The sequence below is a fragment of the Geotrypetes seraphini genome, chromosome 1 (genome assembly GCF_902459505.1).
Source record: "Geotrypetes seraphini chromosome 1, aGeoSer1.1, whole genome shotgun sequence".
Taxonomy (NCBI): domain Eukaryota; kingdom Metazoa; phylum Chordata; class Amphibia; order Gymnophiona; family Dermophiidae; genus Geotrypetes; species Geotrypetes seraphini.
In genome coordinates, this window is record NC_047084.1 from 58,256,884 (window position 1) to 58,283,780 (window position 26,897).

Here is a 26,897-nt window from a genome sequence, read left to right on the forward strand (position 1 = left end):
AGGAATTTGGCCAAATAACTTAATAGTTAACTGGGTAAATTCCCAGAGATGAAAACTTCCCTTCACTTACTATGCACAGTTCTGAATTTATATCTGCTGTCTATATTTTACAATATGGTCCCCTTTTACTAAACCGCAATAGTGGTTTTTAGCGCAAGGAGTCTATGAGCGTCAAGAGCAGCACTGGGCATTCAGCGCAGCTCCCTGCGCTAAAAACTGCTATTGTAGTTTAATAAAAAGGATGGAGGGTATATTTGTCTATTTTTGTATGGCTGTTACTGAGGTGACAATGCATAGAGTCATCTGCCTTGACCTCTTTGAATAAAACCCAGAATAGGAATGATAATTAACATTTTCTCAGCGTATAGTGTGCTTTGTGTTTTTTAATTTTATTGTTGGTAGAACATTTTGACTTGGTCATTTTAAAGTAGCTCACAAGCTCAAAAGGTTTGGGCAACTCTGAGCTAGAGCGTTGAAACTGTGTATTTCTATTTTATCCTCCCTTTTACAAAACTGTGGAGCGTTTTTTAGCGCCAATGTGGTGGTAGCAGCTCTGATGCTCAGAATTCTATGAGCGTCAGGGCTGTTACCACTGTGGCTAAAATCCACACTACAGTTTTGTAAAAGAGTGAGGGGTTAGTTTGTGATGACATATTCCATACTAGGCGAAGGTGTTTTCTGTGTTCTGTGTGTTCGAAAGACATGGTTTTCTGTTAGGATTGACGGTGTAGGATTGATCTGTGCTGGTCTGGCTTATTTAGTTTTACAATGGGTGTACTGATGTACTGCTCACTGCAATATGTAAGATGCTGCCTTTTCCTAGGTACTCATGTGTGACGTGTGGCTTGTTACTATAAATCATGTTTTTCTTACAGATGGGGGGGTGCCAAAAAATGATGGGCCCCGGGTGTTACATATGCTAGGTACGCCACTGTATGTAAAGATACCAGAAAGCTGGCGTAGCAAAAACTTTAAGTAAATTGTTATTCTTCTAAGTTTTGAGTATTTAACCCTCCCACAAACTCACGGGCACTCGTTTCAAGTTTATTGAGATTTTGATTTAAACACAATATCAAATATTTTCAATGTGTATAACAAAAATAAATTTGGGGAAATAAATAAAACCATTTGAACAATAAACATACAAACATATCCATAGATGATTAAAATTACATAAGGAGTACAAGGATAAACTACATTTGTTTAAAAATGCGTTCTCCGCGCTTGCTCATAAATTTGTTGACTGTAAGGATCCAGCAATGTGGCCAGATGCCATTCAGGACAAAGACAGAGAAAGAATTGTGCAATTTGGATTAATGATGGAAGATTATTTAAAGCAAATGGCACAGTCTATGAGTAAAGATCTTGACGGACGTTCTTTTTATGAATATCTCCTCTATGCCAAATCACCCAATGGACGTGAGAAGATTTTACGGGACTGGCTTAGGTGGAGCATTAGCAGAAAAGTATGTGTGTATTCGGCCCATGGAAGAAGGGGGGGGCGTCGTCGGGGGGGGGGGGGTGAAGGGGTGCATGAGGGGCCCAATAGGATTGCTCAGTAAGGGGCCCAGAAATTTCTGATGGCGGCCCTGAGCCACAGTATTATGGGCTACCTAAAGTTTCCTCAACAATTTACTAAATAGGCCTACTTATAAAGAATTACAATGGAATTTCGTTCAGGGAATATATGAAGGGTTTCCTGTAGGTATGTACTTTTTCTGATTATTTGGTGTGTGTGTGGGGAGGGGGGGGGGCGGGAATAGTTGTACATTAATGTCTATAAGTTTAATGTGCATTTCGTGTAAACTTATGTATATTGAAATTGTTTGTTTGCACTATGGTAGTTTGGAAATTTAATAAAGATTTAAAAAAAAAAAAAAGAATGCTCACACTATCACATTCATTCTTTAGAGAATTAGAGAGAAACCTCTATTTTTTTCCTAGGTTTTTTTTTTAATAAGATCAGAGCATTACTCTCTTTTGAACACCATAAAGAACTTTTACTACTTTTTATATACACTTCTCCCTCCGTATTCGCTGTGATAGGGGATTAACAAGACCGCAAATACAGAAAAACCGCGAATAACTTTTTCATATTGTATTCGCTGTTTCTGTTAAAAACCATTGTGAATATGGTGAAACCGCGAATAACATGGTGGGAGATCTGGCCTGTTCCTGAAGGAGAGGCAAAACACGGTGACGAAAGTGCCAGGAATCAGCGATTTTCTCTGTAAACGCTTGGAATCATTAATTTCTCTATGCAAGCTGATGTAATTTGGGGGGAGGAGCCAGCAAGCTAAAAACCGTGAATAATCGAAACCGCGGTTGCTGAAACCGCGAATATGAAGGGAGAAGTATGCAACAGAGCTTTTAAGTACTCGGGGGACCTCTTAAACTAAATTCCTCTTCAAACAGTTTTGCAAGAAATTTAAAACTGCTCAGCCTTAAATTTTACCCTGATAGGTTAAATTTCAGAAGGGCTCCAGTTATTAGCTTTCTTTATTTCAACAGAGTTGCTGTTGCAGTACCTCTTTTCTAAATCTTTCCCAGATGGGGAAATGCCAAAAAGCTAAAACTCAACAGCAAAAGTTAAATAAACTTCCCTGTGATTCTCAATCACTTCTACCAGGAATTTCTCTCTCCTAGAGACAATCCAGCTCTTCCCACAACTTTCCTACCAGAATTTCTTACACTCACCACAAGCACACTGGCCTTATTAGTCCAGTCAACTATTCTCACAGATAGTGTAAGTTCTTTCTTATCACACAAAAATGCACTCTCTCAGATAGCAGCTTTTCAAACTGCATCTTCTCTCCTTCTCCATGCCAATTACTCTCCTCTGACTTTAAAACATACATAGTTTCAGGCTGACTCAGCCAATCAAGGGGTTTTACATCTAGAGTAGGTATCCCACCTGCTGATCATGGATGTGTGTGTGTGTGTGTGGGGGGGGGGGGTCATGGGTGTTAAGCAGGAGGAAGTGGGTATCCTTTGTCACAGTCAATCACGGAGAGTCCTCTGCTGTAGATGGCTCAGCTGATCACAGCAGGGTACTACCCCCCCTTCTCCCGATCAGCTGAGCCAGTAGGACTCCCCAAAGCTGCGGTTTTGGGGAGTCCTGCCAGCACAGCTGCCCAAGGATTCCTGTGCCAAGATCAGCTCACATGGCTGCATCCACTTTTCCGATTGAAATATAGGCCAGCATTTTGCAGGTCTACATTTCAGCATCTGTCATGGTTCTAGGGAGACACATAGGGATGCTTAAACTCACCCAAAGATACTTCTGGGTGAAACAACACTCACTCTCTGCCGTGGGTGAGCATAAGTGTCCTTACGCATCTCCCTAGGCCAGGGGTAGGCAATGCCAGTCCTTGAGAGCCGGAGCCAACTCGGTAGCACGTTCCCGCTGACGCGATCCCGTGCGTCAGAGGGAACGTGCTACTGAGGTTGGAGAGCGGCCTGCGAGGTTCTTTAAAGCCGGCCACGATCGCAGGCTGCTCTGAAGAGGAGGATCAGCAGCAGCGGCGGCAGTGGTGATCGGGAGGTGTGTTCCCTGCCGAGGACGCAGGCAGGGAGAGAGCTTACCTGTGCTTCCGGTTGGTGAGTGAGGGTGGGAGGAGGGGAGTGGCCAGAATGTTCCCTGCCGCCGGGTTCTAAAATGGAACATGGCCACAGATCACACACCACAGTGGCAGGGATCACGCTGTTTTAACAGCGCATGCGCTGGTAAGCTTTTATTATTTAGGATGGCACCATTTAATAAGTGCAGCTGAATATAAATGTATGACCAGCAACTGCATTGCCTCACATATATTGGGCTCCTTTTATCAAGCTGCACTAGCGGGGTTAACGCGCGTGACATTTCATCACACTAACCCCCATGCTGGCCGAAAACTACTGCCTGCTCAAGAGGAGGCGGAAACGGCTAGCGCATCTGGCGGTTTAGCGTGCACTATAACGCGCATTAAAACGCTAGCGCGGCTTGATAAAAGGAGCCCCTAATTTAGGTCTGCTGTTTTAATGGCCTAAATATAACTGATCCAGAGAGCTGCTGTATTTCACTGATATCTAGATAAACATTTGGCTGACCCCCCATTACATCTCCACCACCAACTTCTCAAATAGACATACCTTTTCCCCCCTAATTTTATTTAAAAAAAAACAACAAACATCCACTGAAAATGGTGTGCACAAATTTGGGTATATACCCAATTTATAAATGCATTTTAATTGAATATTAAGCTAACTAGTATCAATAATTGGCATTTCAACAAGGAATTATTGGCACTAAATAGAATTAATTACTAGTTAACGTGTGTAAATTTTGGTGTTGACTATGTGCCTAAATTTTACAAGTGAGTCAAAAAAGGGTGCATGGACATTGGTGGGTCATGGGTGAATTGGGAGCATTCTTTAAGTTATGCATGTAGATATAGAATAAGAGCATCCGTGCCTAAATTTTAATTGTGTTATACATGCACAAATATCTTCTATATATCAGTGCTCCAACCTGGACCATATATGCTTATATATTTATTTAAAGGAAACCTCAGCCCCACCTCTCCACCGCAAAAGTATTACCTTACTGCGAGAAGCTTTATGTGGCGCCTCATCATTGGCCGTCCTTGTTTTGTGTTACTTAGTTGTACCATATACTAGCTTTAAATAAATATTTGTATGTTTCAATAAATATAAGCACTGCAATAAAGTGCTTGTGCTTTTGTTAGTATATTACTTAGCTTTATATTGTTGAGCTTGATTCACAGCCAAAAACTCAGGAGTCTGACCCGACATGTTTCGCATATAATGCTTTATCAAGGATCCCCCGAGTGTGCTGTCGTCATCCGACTCCAAAAGTATGAGAGAAATTTTAATTGTGGGCATTTGCCCCACATTTTAATTTGTGCAAATGGCTAAGTCTAAAATTAGATGTGGTTCCCAGCCATATATACTATTCTATAAACCATGCCTAACATGAAGGGAAGGTGTGGCTCACTGGTAGATCCTCTGCACCCAGAGGTTATGACATCAATTCCCAGTGCTGTTCCTTGTGGCCCTGGACAAGTTACTTAATCCTCCAGTGCCTACTGCTTTGAATGTCAGTTTTGAAATGCCAAAACCACAAAAAAACAATATACAAGTCCTCCTTTCCTGTATGGAATATTGCTTCTTTGGCACCAATTTTTTGTCAGAAATATGTAAACCAGAGAATAAACTAATGCAAGAAGGGATATAATAAAACCAGGGAATAAACTAATACAAGAAAGGATATAATAAAAATAAGAAAATTAAACAATAGTCTCTTGCTCTAAAGTTTTGAAACTCTCAACATGCACATGAAAAGTTTATACTATCCTGGAACCTCTCCTGGGAATGAAATCCCCAATGAAGGACTCACCACCCAATTATCGCATATGTAAAAAGATTTTTTTTCTTTGCAATGGTGAATTTTTCTTTCAAAAGTAAAAAAAAAAAAGGAAAACATCTTCAGACCCCTAAGGGCTCCGTTTACAAAGGTGCTCTAGCGTTTTTAGCGTGCCTACCGGATTAGCGCGAGCTACCTGAAAAACTACTGCCTGCTCAAGAGGAGGCGGTAGCGGCTAGCGCGCGCAATTCCGCAAGTTAAGGCCCTAACGCACCTTTGTAAAAGGAGCCCTAAGTTTTCTGAAGCTAAGCGGTTATCCTTTTTTAAAAAATTGTTTTTTCACTATTGAAAGAAAAATTCACTACTGCAAAGAAAAAAAAAAGTTTTTACATATGCGATGATTGGGTGGTGAGTCCTTCAATGGGGATTTCATTCCCAGGCGGGTTCCAGGATAGTATAAACTTTTCATGTTGAGAGTTTCAAAACCTTAGAGCAAGAGACTATTGTTTAATTTTCTTACCGATTTTTTTAGTCACCGTATAAGGAATTTATCCTTTTTTTGTGTGTGTACAGCAATTTATACACATAAAAGTTTTGCATAGAAGATCCACATATTTTGTAAAACTTTTACTTTTGCAGTTAACACTACAGCTGAATGTATAAGTGACTGAGAATATTAGGCCCTTCAAGTTTTGGTTGAATGAGTGCAAAAATACTACAGCCAATTTACTGGCATATTTTTGAGATCTATTGCCCAGTCAGCTATAATTTTCCAGATTTGGAATAACAATTTGTAGAAATAGCAATTTGTAGGAATTTCACTGTGTTTCCTTTTTGCACAGTGTTTAAAGGAAAATAGTTTTGAGCATCAAGAACAATAGTTTGCAGTTGTGAAAGCAAAGTAATTTCCAGGCACTTTATCTCAGAGATTAAATCTAATCCTCTACAGTGCTATCTTTCAGGGTTACTGTCATTGTATGGATACACTCATTGTTCAGCCTGTAAAAGTAGGTTAATTGTTTTTCTTCTCTTTTTGCTTTCAGTACAAGCAAGTGGAACAGTACATGTCATTCCACAAGTTACCCTCCGACATGCGCCAGAAGATTCATGATTATTATGAACACAGATACCAAGGCAAGATCTTTGATGAGGACAATATTCTGAATGAACTAAATGATCCATTAAGGGAGGTAAGATTAAACTACAGACCAAATCTGCAGTATATAGACTATGGTTGCGGCTTTAATGCACGCTACCCCCGCGCTAGCTGAAAAACTACCGCCTGCTCAAGAAGAAGCGATAGTGACTAGCGCATCTGGCGGTTTAACGCATGCTATTATGTGCGTTAAACCGCTACCGCGGCTTCATAAAAGGAGCCCTATAATTCCAAGATATTGTTTGGAACTGCATTTGTTTTTGGAAGATTTTGAATACATTGTGGAAATAAAGATAATGTAATATGAAAGGGTATTGTTGCAAAGTTAAATGTTCAGATTAGCAGTTCAGGGGCCACATCTGCTCTTCCCTAATCCCTTAGGCCCAGATTCTCTAACTGATGATGAATTTTTAGGCGCCAGTAGGCACCCAAATTCAGTAAGAAAATGCCGTTGAAATGATATTTTTAACTGCGTTTCAAGGCGCTATAAAAACTGGTGCCGGAATTGCACCTCATTTGCCATGCCCTCAGTAGCGTAGGTGCTTTAGGCCGCTTAACGCTACTAAGGGCATGGGGAATGTCAGACATGGTGTTAGGCAGCCTAAAGTGCCTACAAAGGCATGATTTACATCATAGGTAGGCACCGGAAATGTAGGCCAAGAAAACCCTGGTTTACATTTCCGGCGCCTACCTGTGCTGGAGGCGTGATTCTGCACCCGGAGTGTAATTGACACATGTGATCGATGGCCACTTTTAAGGCGGCTGCTGTCAACAGCACCAGTTACAGAATCCAAGCCTTAGTAATAATAATAATAATAACTTTATTTTTGTATACCGCAATACCACAAAACAGTTCAGAGCGGTTTACAGGAGAAGAGACTGTACATATACAATGAAGTTAAAGAGTATCAGAAGACAGTTCAGAGTAGTTTACAAGAGATAAGAACTGTATTTATGCAAAGAAGGTACAGAGAATTAGTTATCAATTGTATGGTATAAACCAGTGGCCATTATAAAATGATCCAGTAACTGTTGCACGGGGTGGTGCGAACAATAACCGTGGAAGAGGGGGAGGAAGGGTAAGGAGGTGAGGTTGAGATTAGTAGTTTGGTTGGGAGGGAGGGAGTTAGAGGAATTTATCAAAGAGGTATGATTTGAGAGATTTGAGTACCACCCCTGTTTCTAAAAAATCTATTATAGAAATCGGGCACTGTGGATTATTTGGTCTTCTTTTTGTCTTTTGTTGTGTTGCTCTTTTAGAGAACCACCAGAACCTCTAAGTTTCTTAAATATCCTTAGGTGTATCTCATCCAGCCCTATGGTTTTGTCCACTTTCAGTTTATCAGTACAGTAGTTTCTTTTGTGAATGGTGTTATATCTACTCCATTCCCATATATGTCTTTGTCAGCCAACAATGGTCCATCTCTAGGATTTTCTTCTGTGAACACAGAACAGAAGTATTTATTTAATTATATCCATCTTTTCCTCATTACTCTCTGCACATTGGTTCTCACCCGATTAAAAGTGTGTTATATATCAAAATAGCTTTTCATAAAATTGTCCAGAATATATGGATGTAAGCTTACATACATTAGGGCTAAATTCTATATATGTTGTCTAAAATATTAGTGCCAAAAAGGTTAGTTCTTAGCGTGATGCTATAAATTGCCTCTGGAGTTAGTCGTGGTTTATAGAATTGTGCTAAATTCCCAACCGTGTAACTAATATTTAGGCACAATCATTTATGCCTGTGAAAACCAGGCCTAAAAGCCTACATATAAGTTGTGCACAGATCGGACGTATTCTATAACAGTGTGCCTAAATTTTAGGAATGCCCACTACTGGCCAATTCTCCTCTCCTAACCATGCCCTCATAAAAACATAAGAATAGCCTTACTTGGTCTATCAAACCCAGTAGCCCATTCTCATGGTGGCCAATCCAGGTCACTAGTTCCTGGCCAAACCCAAAGAGTTGCAACATTCCAAGCTTCCGATTCAAGGCAAGCAGTGGGTTGCCCCATGTCTTTCTCAATAACAGACTATGGACTTTTCCTCCAGGAAATTGTCCAAACCGTTCTTGCGATTAAACGATTCATCAAATTTTAAATAAACTTGAGACTTAAAACCAGCCACGCTATCAGCAATTACCACAACATCTGGCAATGTGTTCTAGATCTTAACTATTCTCTGAGTGAAAAAAAATTTCCTCACATTGGTTTTAAAAGTATTTCCCTGTAACTTTGAGTGTCCCTTAGTCTTTATAATTTTTGACAGAGTGAAAAATCGATCCACTTGTACCGTTCTATTCCACTCAGGATTTTACAGACGTCAATCATATCTCCCCTCAGCCGTCTCTTTTCCAAGCTGAAGAGCCCTACCCTTTTTAGTTTTCCTCATACAAGAGGAGTTCCATCCCCTTTATCATCTTGGTCACTCTTTGAACCTTTTCTAGTTCCGCTATATCTTTCTTGAGATAAGGAGACCAGAATTGAACGCAATACTGCAGGTGAAGTCGCACCATGGAGCAATACAGAGGCATTATAACATTCTTAGTCTTGTTAACCATCCATTTTTTTTATAATTCCTAGCATCTTGTTTGCTTTTTTGGATGCTGTCACACATTGGGTGAAAGGTTTCATCGTATTGTCTACAATGACACCCAAATTCTTTCCTTGGGCACTAACCCCCAAAGTGGATCCTAGCTTTCGGTAACAGATTCAGGTTATTCTTCCCAATGTGCATCACTTTGTATTTGTCCACATTAAATTTCATCTGCTACATGGATGTCCAGTCTTCCAATTTCCTAAGGTCCAATTTTTTATAATAATTTTTAACAACTTTGAACATTTTAGAGTCATATGCAAATTTAATCACCTCACTTGTTCCAATTTCCAGATCATTTATAAATAAGTTAAATAGCACCGGTCTCACCGCACTCCCCTTACTACACCACTGCATCGATATTGGGCACTAATGTACTCCTATACTTGATTATGATCTAAGAAGTCAAATGTAGAAAGAAAAATTTAGGTTCAAGACCACTGGACTACAAATTCCAGATTTTGAAAGAGAGAGAAAATAAACAGTAAGCATCTTTTGCTTACATCATAAAGCTACCTAAGTCTTTATCCCTGACTTGTTTTTTATTTCTTGGAAGGTTCATTAACTTCTCTTCTACTTATCATTTTTCTATTTTTCTTATTGCACTATTTCCAAATTCCACTTAACATATGGCATTTCAAGTGAAGATGTTTTGTTTGCTAACCTACTTACGCATCTGAAAAGCTGAAGCATCAAAAGTATCTCATTATATAACAGATGGCCACCAGTACCTTGGGATACATACAGTGTGATAAATATATTATGGATAGAGAACAGTAATTTAACCCCTCAGATTTATATGTCAGCTGCTCATGCATTGAACAGCTTAATTTTATATGCAATGTGTTTGGTCGGATGAAGCTATCATTAGCAGAATATTTGGAGAATATTGTTTGATAAAAGCTAGCAGAAAGCTCATTGTAAAGTTATGTAGCATATCTGAAGTAGTTTGGATATATTTTATTTATATATTATTGAACATTCATAAGGCAGTATTTATATACTATGGGGCTCATAATCGAAACAGAAATACATCTAAAAACCCGCCCAAGTCAGCACTTGGACGATCAAAACAACAGATCGTCCAAGTGCCGATAACTGAAATGGGTTTTTAGACATAATAATAATAATAACTTTATTTTTCTATACCGCCATAGTCAGGCAACTTCTAGGCGGTTCACATTGAAAGAAGGCTGGATAGTCAGCGAATAACAATAAGTCTAAATAGAAAGCTTACATACTACTTGGAGTTCCATGGGTAAAGAATACATGACAGGAGCTTCTTGAGAGAAAGAAAAGGCGTTTACAGCGGGGGAAATCCTAGTGAGAGGGAGAGGACTGTTTTAGTCAATGAATTTGTTGAAGAGGGCGGTTTTAATTGATTTTCGGAATACACTGTAAGTCAGATTGGGTTCATTTATGCAATTTCTCAGCCAGACTTGCTGTCTGTTCGCTTGGAACTTAAAGGTTCTATCCAGGAAGGATTTGTATCTACAGCCCGTGATCTTTGGGTATGCAAAGATGTTTTTGTTTCTGGTTGTTCGTGTGGGGTTGTGTAGAATGAAGTGAGTTTGCAGGTAGGAAGGTGCTAGTCCCCAGACTTGTTTGAAACAGATGCAAGCAAATTTGAATAGTATTTGCGCTTCTATTGGTAGCCAGTGCAGTTTTTTGTAGTAGGGGCTAATGTGGTCATTTTTTCTCAGTCCAAAGATTAGGCGAACGGCGGTGTTTTGTAGTAATCTCAGTTTTTTTACTGTTTTTTGTGGGTAGATGATGTTGCAGTAATCAAGGATGGATAGGATCAGCGATTGCACCAGCAACCTGAAGGATGTTGGGTCGAAGTATTTTTAATGGTCCTTAGTTTCCACAGCGTGAAAAAACATTTTTTCACCAGTAAGTGTGTGTGGTCAGTCATGGTTAGGTGAGTATCTAGAGTGATACCGAGTATTTTTATGGTTTTGGATATTGGGTATTCGTGATTGTTTATTTTTATCGATGTTCTCGTAATTTTGTCATTAGGGCTTGCCAAAAAGACTTTTGTTTTCTCTGCGTTTAGTTTCAGTTTGAAATTGGTGGTCCGTTTTTTTATTTCTGTCATTATATTTGAGAGGTTGTCTACCATTTCATTTGTGATGTCGTTTAAGGGGATTAGAATGGATATGTCATCTGCGTATATGTAGTGCTTTAAGTTTAGTTTTTGTAGGAGGTGACCTAAGGATGCGATATAGATATTGAATAGAGTGGGCGATAGGGGGGAGCCTTGGGGCACGCCCGATGGGTTTTTCCATGGGTTGGAGTAATTTCCATTGCTGGTTACTCGGTAGGATCTGTTTGTTAGGAATTCTTGGAACCATTTCTTTACCTTTCCCGAGATTCCCATTACATCAAGGCACAGTAGCATGATTTCATGGTCTACCAGGTCGAACGCACTGCTGAGGTCTAGTTGTAGGATCAGTGCGCTATTGCCTTTGCTAAAGAGATCATAAAGGTGGTTTAGTATGGAGTCTAAGACAGTGACACCAGGAAATTCTTTTTCACTGAAAGAGTGGTTGACCGCTGGAATAATCTTCCACCTCAGGTCACTGAGGCCAGCAGCGTGCCTGATTTTAAGGCCAAATGGGATAGATACGTGGGATCTATTCACTGAGTTAGGTGGGGAAGGGTCATTGCGGTGGGCAGACTGGATGGGCCGTGGCCCTTATCTGCCGTCTATTTCTATGTTTCTATGTATCCTTTCCTGAATCCTGATTGGTGTTCACTAAGGATGTTAAATTTGTCTAGGTAGTTTACTAGTTGAAGATTGACTAATCCTTCCTGTATCTTTGTGAAAAGGGGAATGTTTGCTATGGGTCTGAAATTGGATGTCAGTGTTTTCTGATCTTTGGGGATAGGAGTGACCAGTATGTGTCCCATTTCCTTGTTTAATGTTCCGCTTGTAAGGGCAGTTGTTAGCCATGCAAATAGTACCCTTTTGAAGTCTGGTGGGGCAACTGTCATGATTTGGGGGGAACATGCATCAAGTAGACAGTTAGATTTGGTGTAATTGTTGAATAAATTTAGGAACTGATGCCAGTTTGGGAATTCGAAGTGGTCCCAGATCATGTCTGCTCTGGAGTCTTGGTCCTGGGGTTCGAGGTAGTGAAGTGTATTTGTTGTGGGTGTGGGTAGAGTTGCTCTTAAATCAGCGATTTTATTTTTAAAAAAGTTGGCTAGGATTTGTGCCGATGGAGTGCGCTCATTGTCCTTTTTCAGGATTTGTGTTGTATCGGTTAGTGTTTTTACTAGTTTGAACAATTCTTTACTGTTTATTTTTGTAGTACCAATTTTTTGTGCATAGTACTTAGTGCATTTTTCTTTGATCAGGTTTTTGTATATTTTCATATATATATTTCATATATATGATCAGGTTTTTGTATATTTTCATATATATATTTCATATATATATTTTCACATATCCTGGGACTTTTTAGGTCTCTGAATCTCACTGTGCACCTAGAGCTGAAAGGGGCATTTTTGAAGGAGTGGTTAGGTTGGGATGTGGGCGGGATGTGTGCTGACCTAGATTTAGTTGTACTGCAGGAATAATCAAAAGTTTTACAAAGCTGTCTGGACAGAACTTATACATTGTGACTTAGGAGATCTAAAACCAGGTCTAAATGCCCAGAAGGTGTGCATTAGTGACCATATAACCACTGCAGAGACAAAGTACAAACCCCCATGCACTCCCCCAGTGTTCATTGACTCCCTTACACTGCCATAAATATTGGAATAAAAACATACATGCCTGCCACCAGAACATCAGCAGCTGGCATAGGAAAGCCTAGTAGAGCTGTATAGAGGTGGCTTAAGTTGTCTGGGGGGTGGGCTAGTGAACCATAAGGGCTATTGGGATTGTAGACAGATAGGTATAGTGGGTTTTGGGGGGCTCAACATTACTTATATGAGAGTTGTGGCGAGATGTTTATGTGCACCCTTTTTGTGAAGTTTGCAGCAATGCCTTGTAAGGTGGCCCATTGCTATGTTACCATGTCTGGGTGGCCAGACCATCACTTTACTGGCCCCTCCCACATCCAAAAGGTCTGGTTCTAGACGTTTGGGACTTGGATGATTTTTTGGACAAAAATTTGGTATAATCATAGACATACTAGTGGTCTGGCCGATCAAACGACTGGAAGTAGTAGATGATTTTCAAAAAAACAAATATTTTGGATGTACTTTTCAAGAATGGACATTCTGCTGCTGCCGACTTTGGGCGACTAGCACCCTACATCTAAAATCGGACTTAGATGTTTCTTTTGATTATGGCCTTCTACAGGCCTCATAGTAATAATAATAAAAAATGTCCAAAAACCATCACAAAAGTGGACTAGACGTCCAAGGAAGCTGAAAATCGTATAATCAAAGGGTTTTTAAAAAAGACATCCAGGAACATTGGGCATCCAGCAGGAAATGTCCAAAATGTGGGTATTATGTGGGCATGCTATGGTTATGCCATAGGCCTAGAGACTGGATGTCCTGGTGTGATAACGGAAACTAAGATGGTTTGGGTTGGGTGTTTGCCAGGATACCTACAGTTAGACTTGTTTTAAAAATGCATAAGATGAGTCCCAAACTGTCTTTTGACCCACTAATGATCTTGGGCTGGAGAGCTAGAGCTGAGCATTTGTCTGAATAATTGCAGTTAGAGAATGCTAGATTGGCTGCTGTTTATATCCATGCCTCTTCCTTAACCTAACATGCCCAGCCTCTTTGACTGACCCAATGGCATAATAAGGGTGGGGGACGGTACACCCTGGGTGTCATGTTGGTGGGGGTGCCGGCACCTCTCCTCCTTTATTTCCATCGCTTCCTCCTACTCATCTCCTCATCAAGCGTGTGCCCCATTCCCTTCCCCCATACCTCTAGTTGTTTACCGCCATGAGAAACAACTTTAACATGCTCCTCGCGATTGCTTCATCTCTCCCACTGATGTCACTTCCAGGTGCCGCGCATAGGAAGTGACATCAGAAGGAGAGACAACGGGGTTGCGAGGAGCATATTAAAGTTGCTCATTGCGGTCTAGAGAATGACACGGGGAAAAAATCTATCCCCGTCACCGGCCCACCATCCTCTGCACCGCCCCGTCACCGCCGTTCCCTTCACCGCCCCGTCACCGTCACCGCCATCCCTTTCACCGCCCCGTCACCGCCACTGCCATCCCATTCACCGCCCCGTCCCCGCTGCATCCATATAAGCCTTAGTACTGTAATATTTAGCTTATTCCTTTCTTATAAATCAAAGTTCCTGCTGCTGAACTAGAGAAAGAGATGTTCAGCTGGCAGGGCTTTGTTTATAAATTTTTATCAACACAACTAATATACTATTTTATCCTAAAGCAAAAAATAAATAAATAAATATAATTTTTTTTTCTACCTTTGTTGTCTGGTTTCTACTTTCCACATCTTCTCATTGAATTCCTTCCATCCACTGTGTGTCTTCTCTCTGCGTCTTCCATTTGCTGTTACTGTGCCTCTCCCTTAACCCCCCCCCCCAATTGGTCTAGCACCCATCTTCTTCCCTCCGCTCCCGCATAGTCTGGCATCTGTCTTCTTCCCACTCTGTCTTCCACATTTCCCTTGGGGGTCTGTTCCTCTCCACCCTCCTTCAATGTCTGTTCTATTCCCCTATCTGTTCTATTCCCCTATCTTCCTCTTCCATACCAGTGTGTCTCTTCTTTTCAACCCCATCTAGCTTTTTTCCCTCTTTCTTCCCCCCCCCCCTGCTTCTAGCATCTGGCTCACCTGCCAGTCCTTCCCTTTCTTTCCTGCTGTGGGTTTTTCTTTCCGACTTCATCCCCTTGGCCCAGAATCCTTTTCCCTTTCACTCCCTCCTTCCAATTTGAGCCGGGAACACTAGCGATCGCTCGGTCCCCGCAGCCACTACTTGCCTGCCCAATCGATCCTAGTGTTTAGCCAGCTCTCTCCCTTCTCCTCACCTTAGTTTATAGGTTTTCTTTTTCGGCGACCTGCACGCTTTCCCAAAGAGCCGCGCACGCGCGGCTGCTCAGTGTTCAATCTTCTGCTCTGCTGCAACTTCCTGTTTCCGGTTGCGTCAGAGCAGAAGATCGATTCGAAACTGAGCAGCAGCGGGTGCGCGGCTCTCTGATAGCGTGCGGGTCGCCGAAAAAGAAATTCTACAAACTAAGGTGAGGAGAAGGGAGAGAGCTGGCTAAACACTAGAATCGATTGGGCAGGCGGGTGTGAGCTGCGGGGACCGCGCGATCCTTCATGCCTCACTGCGGGGAACAAGACCATTCACCGCCCCGCGGGCGGTGAATGGCCTTGTCCCCGTCGCCGCAGCGACTGCTAGTTTTCTTCCCCGTTTTCGGCGGGTGACCCGCGGCTAAAATGCGGTGGCCGCGGGTAAACCGCCACCGTGTCATTCTCTATTGCGGTGAACAACTAGAGGTACGCGGGGAGGGAAGGGAGGTGCGCATGCAGTAGGGGGAAATCGGGGAAGGAGCGGTGTGCGAGACAAAGTTGAGCACCACCTGGTCAAGTGCAGTGAGATCCAACATGTCGGGCGCTTACAGATCTATTTCCAGACTTTGCCTGCACCTCTCTCTTCAGGGCCCTCCACTTTTTCTTGCAGTTCTCGATGTCACTATATTCAGTCGACTGGCAATAACTCTGGCCCCCTGAACACTGAGTGGAATCTTTCCTCTGGCTAGGCACCCATGCTGGCCTGTGCCTGACAGGTTGGTATGGTGGGCCAACAAACATTTTATTTATTTATTCATTCAATTTTCTATACTGTTCTCCCATTAGAGCTCAGAACGGTTTACATGAGTTTATTCAGGTACTCAAGCATTTTTCTCTGTCTGTCCCTGCGGGCTCACAATCTGTCTAATATACCTGGGGCAATATACCTGTAGTGTTCCCTGTCCTCTCCCTCATGTTTCTCTAGCCCACTTGTCTCTACTTCCTCCCACTCTGTTTTCACCTTCAGCTGCACATCGCCATTAAGAGATCTATCTGTTTGCATACTCTGTTACCAAGAGTTTAAATTGTTCATGTCTGCATTGCTTATGTGAAAGCAGTATCTGTTCGCTTTACCTTGACATGTGATATGATGTCACAATAGTCACAGCTGTTTTGTATTCTTGGAAACAGTTCTATATCTCCTGCCAATTGTCTCTCTGCTGTTGATAATCTCTTTCACAACATGATCTTGTCATGTTTATATTAATAAATATTCTTAACATGTCCCCTCTTTCACATGTATCTGGACAGCACATTTTCCAAGGCCCTATGCATGATTCTGCTGGCTGCATGTCCATGATCCCTGATTTAGGGTTACCATATAGCCCCAGAAGAAGTAGGACAGATTGAGACACCCTGGTCTGTCTTCCATTGCTTTCAGTGGAAGTAAAACCTGGCTGTCTCATTCCGTCCTCCTTTTACTGGAGTCATATGCTGTCCCTACCCTGATGACTACTGCTCTTCCTCTTTGGCCACTATGCTATTTCAGTGGACCGCTCTATAGTCTCTCAGCCAGGTCAATGAAAAGACATGAGTGGGTAAAAATGGATATAGGGGTGCTTCTTCCTGTCAAGAATTTTGAAACTCTAAGTTTTTATTAATAATAGTAATTTGTATTTTACTCTTTTCATTGTGAAGTATATAGTAATAAGAATGCTTCCACATTTGGGGGAAATACAAATTAATATAGACATGCTAGAATACTTGTTAACAAAAGAGTAATACAAGAATAGGCATATAAAAAAAAATTTTTTAAGGCAATATGATATCAAAATATTCTAAGTGGAACAACACAAGTCTACCCAATGACAGTGACTGTGTTTAACATTTTCTGACCTGTTCAAAGAAGAATTTGCTTTCTGAACCTTAAATAGTTTATTTCTCTTAGCCTGGCAATATTCAGTGATGTGTGACCTAGTGGTAGAGCTGCTGGCCTCTGCATCCAAAGGTTGTGGGATCCTGGGCTAGTCATTGCCTCAGGTACCAAATAAGTACCTGGATATATGTAAACCACTTTGAATTTGTAACCACAAAAAGACAATATACAAGCCCCATTAATTACTGGGTCCTCATCACATTCCATTCAATTAATATTCTTTATTATTTCAAGGAGATTTCAGGCTGATAGCCTACAGTACTTTATGACTCTGCTTCATAACTCAGGGGAGGGTACCTTTCCTTTGTGGTGAACATAGGCTCAGCAAATCCATATCTCCCTACTGTAGTCACAAGACACACATCTGCCCACTGGTCCTCGGTGTCCTGGAATGGCACTTCCCACCCCCCTGGTCCACCACCTCCTCCTCCTTGCCCTCGGCCTTTTGGCCTGCCTCCTTGGACTGTCCAAGTGTGGTAAAGGCATAGAATTAGGGTGACCACATCTTACATGTGTTGCATAGTAGTGCTGCTGAGGGTCAGTAGGCAGGGAATGGCACAGGTATGTGGGTTTTTTTTCTGGCACTAGGAAGTCAGGTCAGAGAGATGGCACCAATGAGATGGCCTGGCAGTGTGAGACAGATGGTGGGGTGGTCCAACGATGATGTAACCATTGTGTATGGACAGGGCTGATGGAACAGGTGTATTGGGAATCATATATATATCAATGCTGTCTCACCAGGGAAGCTTGTGCAACTGCCTGAGCATTTCCCCAACTGTGGAGTCCTGCTCAAAGATGGCACAGTCCTGCTCAAAGATGGCACAGTTACGATTTGAGAATATAGGATGTGACCTCTGGGTACCTGCCTGTGTGTGGTAGTCATTGTAACTGTTGGCCAGCTGAGTGGTGATTGGGTTGGCAATGTAGCCACTTAATGAAAGAGAATCTTTGGAAGTTCATGGGGAGGGGGAGGAACACATTTGTATATAGGTGGGGCTCGGTGGGGTATGGGGAAGAGAGATAGAGCGGGGGGGGGGGGGCTTTAGGGGAGGCCATATGGTGAGAATGTACTGGGCTGCTGGTTTTAGACTTTCAGGTATGTCTTACAAGCCAGCATTCCAACCTGTGGTATATGTAGTTTGGGGGTATGAGGGTTTATTGGTTTGAGGGACCAGGGATATAGTGAGTGCCTACTGACATTGTACTGAACTTCATCTCTTTCTCTTTTGTCAGTTGATTGTGTGGCATAGTGGTTTTGGGGTTTAATACCCACTGTTGGTGATTGTGGTGAATGTGTTTATTTTTTTTCCTTAAGCTGCAGTAATGAACAATATGAGTGAGTGGAAGAATGTATCCTTTAGAACTGATGGATATTGGTGCATATGTGCCTTCCCCTCCTGCCCCAATCCTTCCCATGTCATCTCATTGTTTGAGGTTCTGAGGTTAGCAGTAGCACAGAAAAGGTGGGTGCAACACATCTAGGACACAGTGGAAGACCAGGAAAGTTGTAGGGTTACTATGTGGGGAAAGCTTAGGTTGAACTCTGAGGCACCATCTTAGATGCCAGATGAGGCTCAGGTTCTCCCTCTGCATAAGAGCATAAGAATAACCTTACTGGGTCAGACTATTGGTCTATCAAGCCCAGTAGCCCGTTCTCACGATAGCCAATCCAGGTCACTAATACCTGTCCCAAACCCAAGGAATAGCAATATTCTATGCTACCAATTCAGGGCAAGCAGTGGCATCCCCCATATCTTTCTCAATAACACACTATGGACTTTTCCTCCAGGAACTTGTCCAAAACTTTCTTAAAACCAGCTATCCGCTCTTATTACAACCTCTGGCAATGCGTTCCAGAGCTTAACTATTCTTTGAGTGAAAAAAATTTTCCTCCTATTGGTTTTAGAAGTATTTCCCTGTAACTTCATTGAGTGTCCCCTAGAAATTGTAATTTTTGACGGAGTGAGAAATAGATCTACTTGTACCCATTCTACTCCACTCAGAATTTTGTAGACTTCAATCATATCTCCCCTCAGACATCTCTTTTCCAAGCTGAAGAGCCTAAACATTTCAGTCTTTCCTCATATGAGAGGAGTTCCATCCCCTTTATCATCTTGGTCGCTCTTCTTTGAACCTTTTTTAGCGCTACTATATCTTTCTTGAGATAAGGAGCCCAGAATTGAATGCAATACTCAAGATGAGGTCGTACCTTGGAGCAATACAGGGGCATTGTAACATTATTAGTCTTGTTAACCATCCCTTTTTTAATAATTCTTAGCATCCTGTTTGCTTTTTTGGCCGCCGCCACACATTGGGCGGAAGATTTCATTGGATTGTCTGCGATGATACCCAGATCCTTTTCATGGGTGGTAACTCCCAAGGTGGACCCTAGTATCCTGTAACTTTTTCAGGTTATTCTTCCCAATGTGCATCACTTTGCATTTGTCCACATTAAATTTCATCTGCCATTTGGACAACCAATCTTCCAATTTCCTAAGGTCCGCCTGCAATTTTTCACAATCCGCATGCGTTTTAACAACTTTGAACAATTTAGTGTCATCTGAAAATTTAATCACCTCACTAAGTTAAATAGCACAGGTACCAGTACAGACCCCTGCGTAACTCTACTCTTTACTCTCCTCCATTGAGAAAATGTCCATTTAACCCTACCCTCTGTTTTCTATCTGAAAACCAATTCCTAATCCACAACTGAACTTGGCCACCTATCCCATGACACTTTAAGTTTCTGAGGATCCTCTCATGAGGAACTTTATGAAAAGCTTTCTGAAAATCTCGATACACTATATCAACTAGCTCACCTTTATCCACATGTTTATTCACACCTTCAAAGAAGTCAAACAAATTGGTGAGGTAAGATCACCCTCGGCTAAACCCATGCTAACTCTGACTCATGCACCTATAGCGGTACCTCAACAACTCTAGATCCCTGTGGAATCCAATGCGTCTGCAAGACACAAGTTGATGGAGAATGGGTTCAGGTGATGGGCCTTTTTGGCTTCACATACATGATTGTTATATATGACATGCTGTGCAATGCTCCACACATGGCCTTAGACAAATAGCAACAGGCTGCTTGCATGGAGGGTTGAGGGGGGCTAGTAGGGGCTGACATCATTGGGGCCCCTCATATTAGGAAGCCATAGGGGTTATGTGGGCTCTCTGACAGCTCCTGGGGCCCTAAGGAGCACAGGTTGTCTGTGGCTAGGGTTGGAGAGTGGAGGCCACTGGCTGACAATCGCCTCTGGAGGGTGTTCCTGATAAAGTGCCATCAGCTTTTTCAATCCACAGTTCATTGAAATTCATTCAAAGTGAATCAAAATAGACTGGCTATGGCATTTGAATGTATTCTATTTATTCAGACAGTGAATGGCCCTGAATATATGTATATGGACAACAGTGACCAATACAGATAACAGCAATAAGAGCATAAGAGTTGCTATACTAAGATAGTATAGAAACCCAGTATCCTGTTTGCAACAGTGGCCAACCCAGGTCACACTTACCTGCAGGGTAGGATTAACCAATAGGCCCAGTAGGCATGTGCCTAGGGCCCGAAATGGTCAGGGGGGCCCGATGAAGGAGGGCATCAACATTGTTTTTTTCAAACGGCGATGAGCCCCTCCAGCATCGATCAGCAACATGGCCCCCCCCCAACCAGCAATGCGTGCCCCTCCCCCCCAATCAACGGAAAGTAAGACAAGCAAGCAACGCGGGTAAGAAAGGCAACGGGAACTGTAATTTTGCAAGCGGTGCTGCTTGCCCAAAGCTTCCCTCTGACGCAGCTTCCTATTTCCGCCTGGGCACATGGTGGGGTGGGGCAGTGTAGGGGGCCCAGTGTACTTGTGTGCATAGGGACCCTCGACGGATTAATCCTGCCCTGTGTACCTGGCAAGATCCTAGGGAATGTAACATATTTTATGCAGCTTATTAGTGGATTTCCCCAAGCCATCTTAATAATGGCTTATGGACTTTTGTTTTAGGAAATTATCTAAACCTTTTTTAAACCCTGTTAAGATAACTGCTGTCACCACTGCTATCTATATAGCTGTGTGATTAGTTAGGATTGCATTTTTGCTGCCTTCAATCAAACATACACTGCAAGCATTTCATTTCACAAACTTGTCCTCCTTTGGAGGACAGCTGAGGCATATCTGGACAGATATTTTAAAACCCTCCAAATTTTCAGTCCTTCCCATGCAGTTTCAGTGTCAAGATGGTAAATGGCAGATCCTACAAAGTAATTTATGCATTGTATTATCCATTCACAAACAACATAATTTTTTAAAAGTCTTTGTAATTTAAGCAAATTAATTTTTGGTAATGTTATTGCTGTACAACTCTACAACCTTTACTCATTAAAGCCTAGCTTCAGCTATAATACAGCAGGCAGATTCAAAGATTTTCTTCTACCCTCCTCACACCCATCAGACAGTTTAAAAGCCTGAAGAATGAATAGATTCTGCAAGGAATCTTTTGAAAAGTTGAAGAATATCATAGCACATTCTTTGCTCAAATTATGTAATATGCCAGAATAATGCCAGTATAATGTTATGGTAGTTTTATCCAAAAAGTGATATAGATTTTATCATTACAGCATTACTCTGGCATCATTAAAACTTATATTCAGGGAAAAAAAAGAGCTGTTATGATTTCTCTAAATCTTTGGAGCTTTTGTGAAACCCTGGGCAAAGTAAACGCGTAAGGCTCAGTGCAACATCTCAAAACACATCTGCACACACTGAAAAATGGCAACCATTAAGGAAATTGAAAATGATTTTCTATTTATAAGAAAACAGAGATTGCGATCAGTATTAAAAGACCATAATAAATAAGGAAATTGCATCTAAACATCCAAAATAATTCTTTTTTTTTCTGTAGATGCCTCTCTGCAAAATTGTCACAATTTTCTTGGCGATTCAGACCTTTAGATAAAGTAGTGTGCATCATATTGTTATGGGTCCTCCAGAAAGGCATTAATGGTTTTATTCTTCAAACTGTTGTGATATTCTTGTTTCAAGCTTATGTAGTTCTTGAACTACTGCCCATTAGGGATACCATCTGGGCAGTTTACAAAGTCATAAAAATTTACAGAAAAGATTGAAATTGCAATATAATATTAAAATGCAGCAGGGACGATATAAAGTTTCTGATTGAGGCATCAACTTTTTACTGCATTCATAGAAATGATTAGGATCCAAAGGATTTTTCTAAAAGACAACTTTTTCTAAACATCCTTTAAATTTTTGATAGAATTTTTCAAAATATATAGAACAGGGTAGATTATCACACAGAGATGCTAAAAACAAATAAACAAAAGGAGATTGTATTAAATCTTATGGGGCTCATAATCAAAACTTAAATAAGTCTAAAAACCCATCCAAGTCGGCACTTGGACGACCTAAATGACAGGTCGTCCAAAGTGCCGATAATCAAACTGACTTTCTGGACGTGATGCAGGACTTTTTATGCCTCTGGATGCCACAGTGCACCCAGAGCTAAAAGGGGTGTTTCTGGAGGAGTGGTTAGGGCAGTATGTGGGTAAGATGAGGGGTGACCTAGACTTAGGTGTCCTCCAGGCATAATCAAATGTTTTACTAAACATCCTGGATGAAACTTAAATGTTGTGAGTTAGATGATGTGAAAACTGGTATAAGTGCCAAAAAGGTATCTAAAGTGACCAGTTAACCACTGCAGAGACAAAGTAAAGACCCCCACACACTCCTGCAGTGTTCACTGACCCCCCTCAAACCACTGCAGAGACAAAGTAAAGACCCACACACACTCCCCCAGTGTTCACTGACCCCCTCACACCCCCACAAAGATCAGAATACAAAGTACATACCTGGCTCCAGAACATCGACAACTGGTACAGGAAGCCTAGTAGAGCTACACACAGGAGTCTTCAGATAACCTGGGAAGTGGGCTAGTGAACCACAGAGAGGAGGACCCAGGCCCATAAACCACTCTAACCACTAGATTTATGATGGAACATGTGTGCCAACCAGACCCCCACCCCCAAACTTTACTGTACTGCCATATAGGTGCCACCTGCAGCCATAAGGGATATTGGGGTTATAGACAGATAGGTATAGTGGGTTTTGGGGCACTCACCATAACCTATAAAGGAGTTCTGGTGAGATGTTTATCTGGCATGCTTTTTGTGAAGTTCCCAGCAATGCCCTGTAAGGTAGAGAATGACACAGTGACAAAATTCATCACCGTCCCCGTCCCCGCGGATAGCTGCAGGAAATAATCCCATGTCATTTTTTAGTGTCTATTTCAACCTCAGTCCTTCTATATCAGCATTCTTCAAAGTAAAGCTTGAGGGTCAGTGGCTGTGGGTCATACTCTGATTCTTCCCTCTCTCCTTAAAGAATGACATGAAGATGACGGCAACGGTGATTAATTTTGTCACCGTGTCATTCTCTACTGTAAGGTGCCCCCCCCCCTACTCTGTTGCCATGCCTGAGTAGCCATTGTATTACAAGATTGGTCCTTCTCACATCCAAATAGTCTTGTTCTGGGTATTTGGGACTTGGATAAAATTTTGGTCAAAAATGTGATATAAAGATAGATGTCCTGGTGATCTGAACGAGCAATAGCCTGAGGGCTGGATTTTGTATAGGATGCCCAGTTTCTGCAGCCGCCTAAGCGGCTTTTGAGAATCGCACACAGGCATCCTATACATAATTTTGTCTGTCCTAACGGACAGACGCTTTACTCCTTATAACCATCCCAATTCTCTAACCGGCCTCCATGTCGCAGGCGCCGGTTAGAGAATTGCGTTGCCGCTGAGCTGATCGCCACAAGGGAATTTTGTTTGTTTTCTCATATTAAGGTGTTATTTATGTAACAAATAGAAATAAAGTAATTTAAAAAAAAAAAATAAAAAGATAAACCTTTACTTGAGAAAATTTCAGAGATTAATACATTGGTTGAGGATAAAATGTGACAAATGGGATAGACACGTGGGATCTATTCACAGAGAAAGGTAGGGGAGGGTCATTGGGGTAGGCAGACTAGATGGGCCGTGGCCCTTATCTGCCGTCTATTTCTATGTTTCTATTTAATAGATATGGCCTTTTTTGTTTTTGCCTGTTTGTGATAGTATTCTATATAATTTCCTGGGAATTTTGTTTTTTCTCATATTAAGGTCCCCAATGATGTGGACTAGATCAGTAGTAAAGTTTTATTTTAGCTTATTTCTTTATGTAACTCTGTGCTGGACCTAAATTTTGTTATTTATGTAACAAATGGAAATAAAGTAATAAAAAATATAAAAAGATGTTTAAAAGTTTTGTTTTTGATTATGTCCCCCATAGTGTCAGAGCTGAAATAAGTTCAATTTATCAAGAAGTAATGCTCAGAAGAAAACTACGTACTTATCTTTCTTCAAGGTCCCAACCCAGACCATTTTTCGCCAACTGCTGCATCAGGGAACCCAAACTTCAGATATAAAGATTTTTGATTTTAGCATGTTTCAACTTTTTATTTTTTTAAGAGCCAGTTTCGTACTCACAGTGTAGTAGCCAAATGAAATGCATGACTCCCCCTTCACCTCCTGCGGATCTGGTTCCTCTGTCTCTCTCTGATGACCTGACCCTAGCCCCACCCCCTCCACATCTGGCCTTTCTCTCTCTCTGAACCCCCCCCCCCAATTGGATCTGGTTTTTCATTTCCCCCTCTGGCCCTCCTAAACTTGCAGTGTCGGCTGGCCAGCATAGGCAGTGATGTGAACAGTTTGCTTGCGGCTGGCCCCACCAGGGCCTTTTCTCTGCTGCATCGTCTGTTTACAGGAAGTGACATCACATAGAGATGATGTTCACAGTGCTGCTTCTGCCAGCCATCCATTGCTGTAGCTTTGGGAGGGCTACAGGTTGGGGGGAGGGGGGGAGGAGGAGATGTCAGATCCACTCTTGGGGGGAGAGGGTGTCAGAGATAGAAAGGCCAGGCCTGCGGGAGGAAGAGTCAGGTTGTCGGGGAGAGAGACAGAGGGAATCGGCCCATGGGATGCAGAGGGGTCTTAAGTCAGGTCAGGAGCAGGAACGAGATGAGATGCTTGGTTGTGGGACCCCTGTTAAAAGTTGCTCAAAAGAACATGGTTTGGAACATCTTTAAAAGATATCACCACAATAGGGAAGATAGGGCACCCTGATAGTGAGGTTGCAGTAGAGACCGCAGTAGACTATCAGCCTCTTTTACAAAGCCGCGCTAGCGGCTGCGCTTCTCTAACGGCCCCGAAGCCCATAGAGATTTAAAGGGCTTCGGGGCTGTTGCCGCGCGGCAGCCGCTAGCAAGGCTTTGTAAAAAAGGCCATATATAGCCTTAGATAGATTTTAAAGATTGCAAATTGTCCATGTCATCTGCTGAGCAAGTTGTAAAAAGGAATGACAAACACTGTTTAAATTTAAATTGCAAATGTCAGAAGCCTAAGAAATAAGATGGGACGGTTTAAAATATATTGCACTAAATGAAAAAAAAAAAACAAAAAAAACCCAGATATAATAGGAATCTCTGAGATCTGGTGGAAGGAAGATAATAAATTGAACACTGATATCAGGATACTGATTATGTCGCGGCGATAGGGTGGATCAAATTGGTAGAGACATAACATACATAGTAACATAGTAGATGACGGCAGATAAAGATCCGAATGGTCCATCCAGTCTGCCCAACCTGATTCAATTTAAATTTTTTTAATTTTTTCTTCTTAGCTATTTCTGGGCAAGAATCCAAAGCTCTACCCAGTACTGTGCTTGGGTTCGTACTGCCAAAATCTCCGTTAAAAACTACTCTAGCCCAGTGTTTTTCAACCGCTGTTCCGCGGCACACTAGTGTGCCGCGAGATGTTGCCTGGTGTGCCGTACGGTCAGGGCCGCCATCAGGGCAGTACCACCAGTCCTGCATTCAGGGGCCCCGGGCTCCCCCAGGGTCCTAGGCCACAGTCTAGGGAGAGGGGCGATCCGCCCCACGTGGACAGGAGAGAGCTAGACGGGGGACCCGCGGAGTTCAATACATCTCGAGCCGCCAGGCTCGTCTTCTGTTCCTGCCTGCCCTGCAGCTAACATATAGCCGATCGCAAGCGTTCCCCGATGTCAGTGCTGACGTCGGAGGGAGGGCTTAAGCAAAGCCTGCCCTCCGACGTCAGCGCTGACGTCGGAGAATACTTCCGTTCGGCTATTTGTGCGCGGCAGGGCAGGCAGGAAGCAGAAGACAAGCCTCGCGGCTTGAGCTTCGTTTTGCTGAGAAAGTTGCAAAGATGGGCTGGGAGGCAAACACGGAACACAAAAGGGGGGAGGGAGTGCGTTTTGGACACAAGGCATGAACTTGGGAGAGAGGAAGGGAGGGAAAGAGATGCTGAGGTGGGGGAGGGAATGCGTTTTTGGACACAGAAGAAATGGACTTGGGAGAGAGGAAGGGAGGGAAAGAGATGCTGAGGTGGGGGAGGGAATGCGTTTTTGGACACAGAAGAAATGGACTTGGGAGAGAGGAAGGGAGGGAAAGAGATGCTGAGGTGGGGGAGGGAATGAGTGTTTGGACACAGAAGGCATGGACTTTGGAGAGAGGAAGGGAGGGAAAGAGATGGTTGTGTACACGGGGAATAGAAGAAAGGAGAATTTTTGGTCATAGGGAGGGAGTGAGGTACAGATAGTGGCATACCAGGGTGGGGGGGGGCGGTCTGCCCCACCCCAGATTTACGTCCCAAGGGGGTGCACAGCTGGCCACCCACCAGTGTTGTCCCTAGGCCGGCAAACTGCGGCTCTTTAGCCACTTGAGTGCCACCGCCGCCATCGGGAACAGGCCGGCGCCAAGTTCTCCCTGCTTTTCCCTGTGGGGCCGGCCAACTCTCACCACTCG

At 42.5% G+C, this 26,897-nt stretch overlaps 1 protein-coding gene across 2 annotated transcripts in view; it reads left to right on the forward strand.

Moving 5' to 3' along the window:
* Positions 1-26,897, forward strand: part of HCN1 (hyperpolarization activated cyclic nucleotide gated potassium channel 1) — a 619,095-nt gene that overhangs the window by 498,581 nt on the left and 93,617 nt on the right. For both annotated transcript variants that reach the window (XM_033931614.1, XM_033931607.1), the window contains one exon: positions 6,409-6,555. In XM_033931614.1, the coding sequence (XP_033787505.1) occupies positions 6,409-6,555 (147 nt within the window). The remainder of the gene's footprint in view (positions 1-6,408; positions 6,556-26,897) is intronic.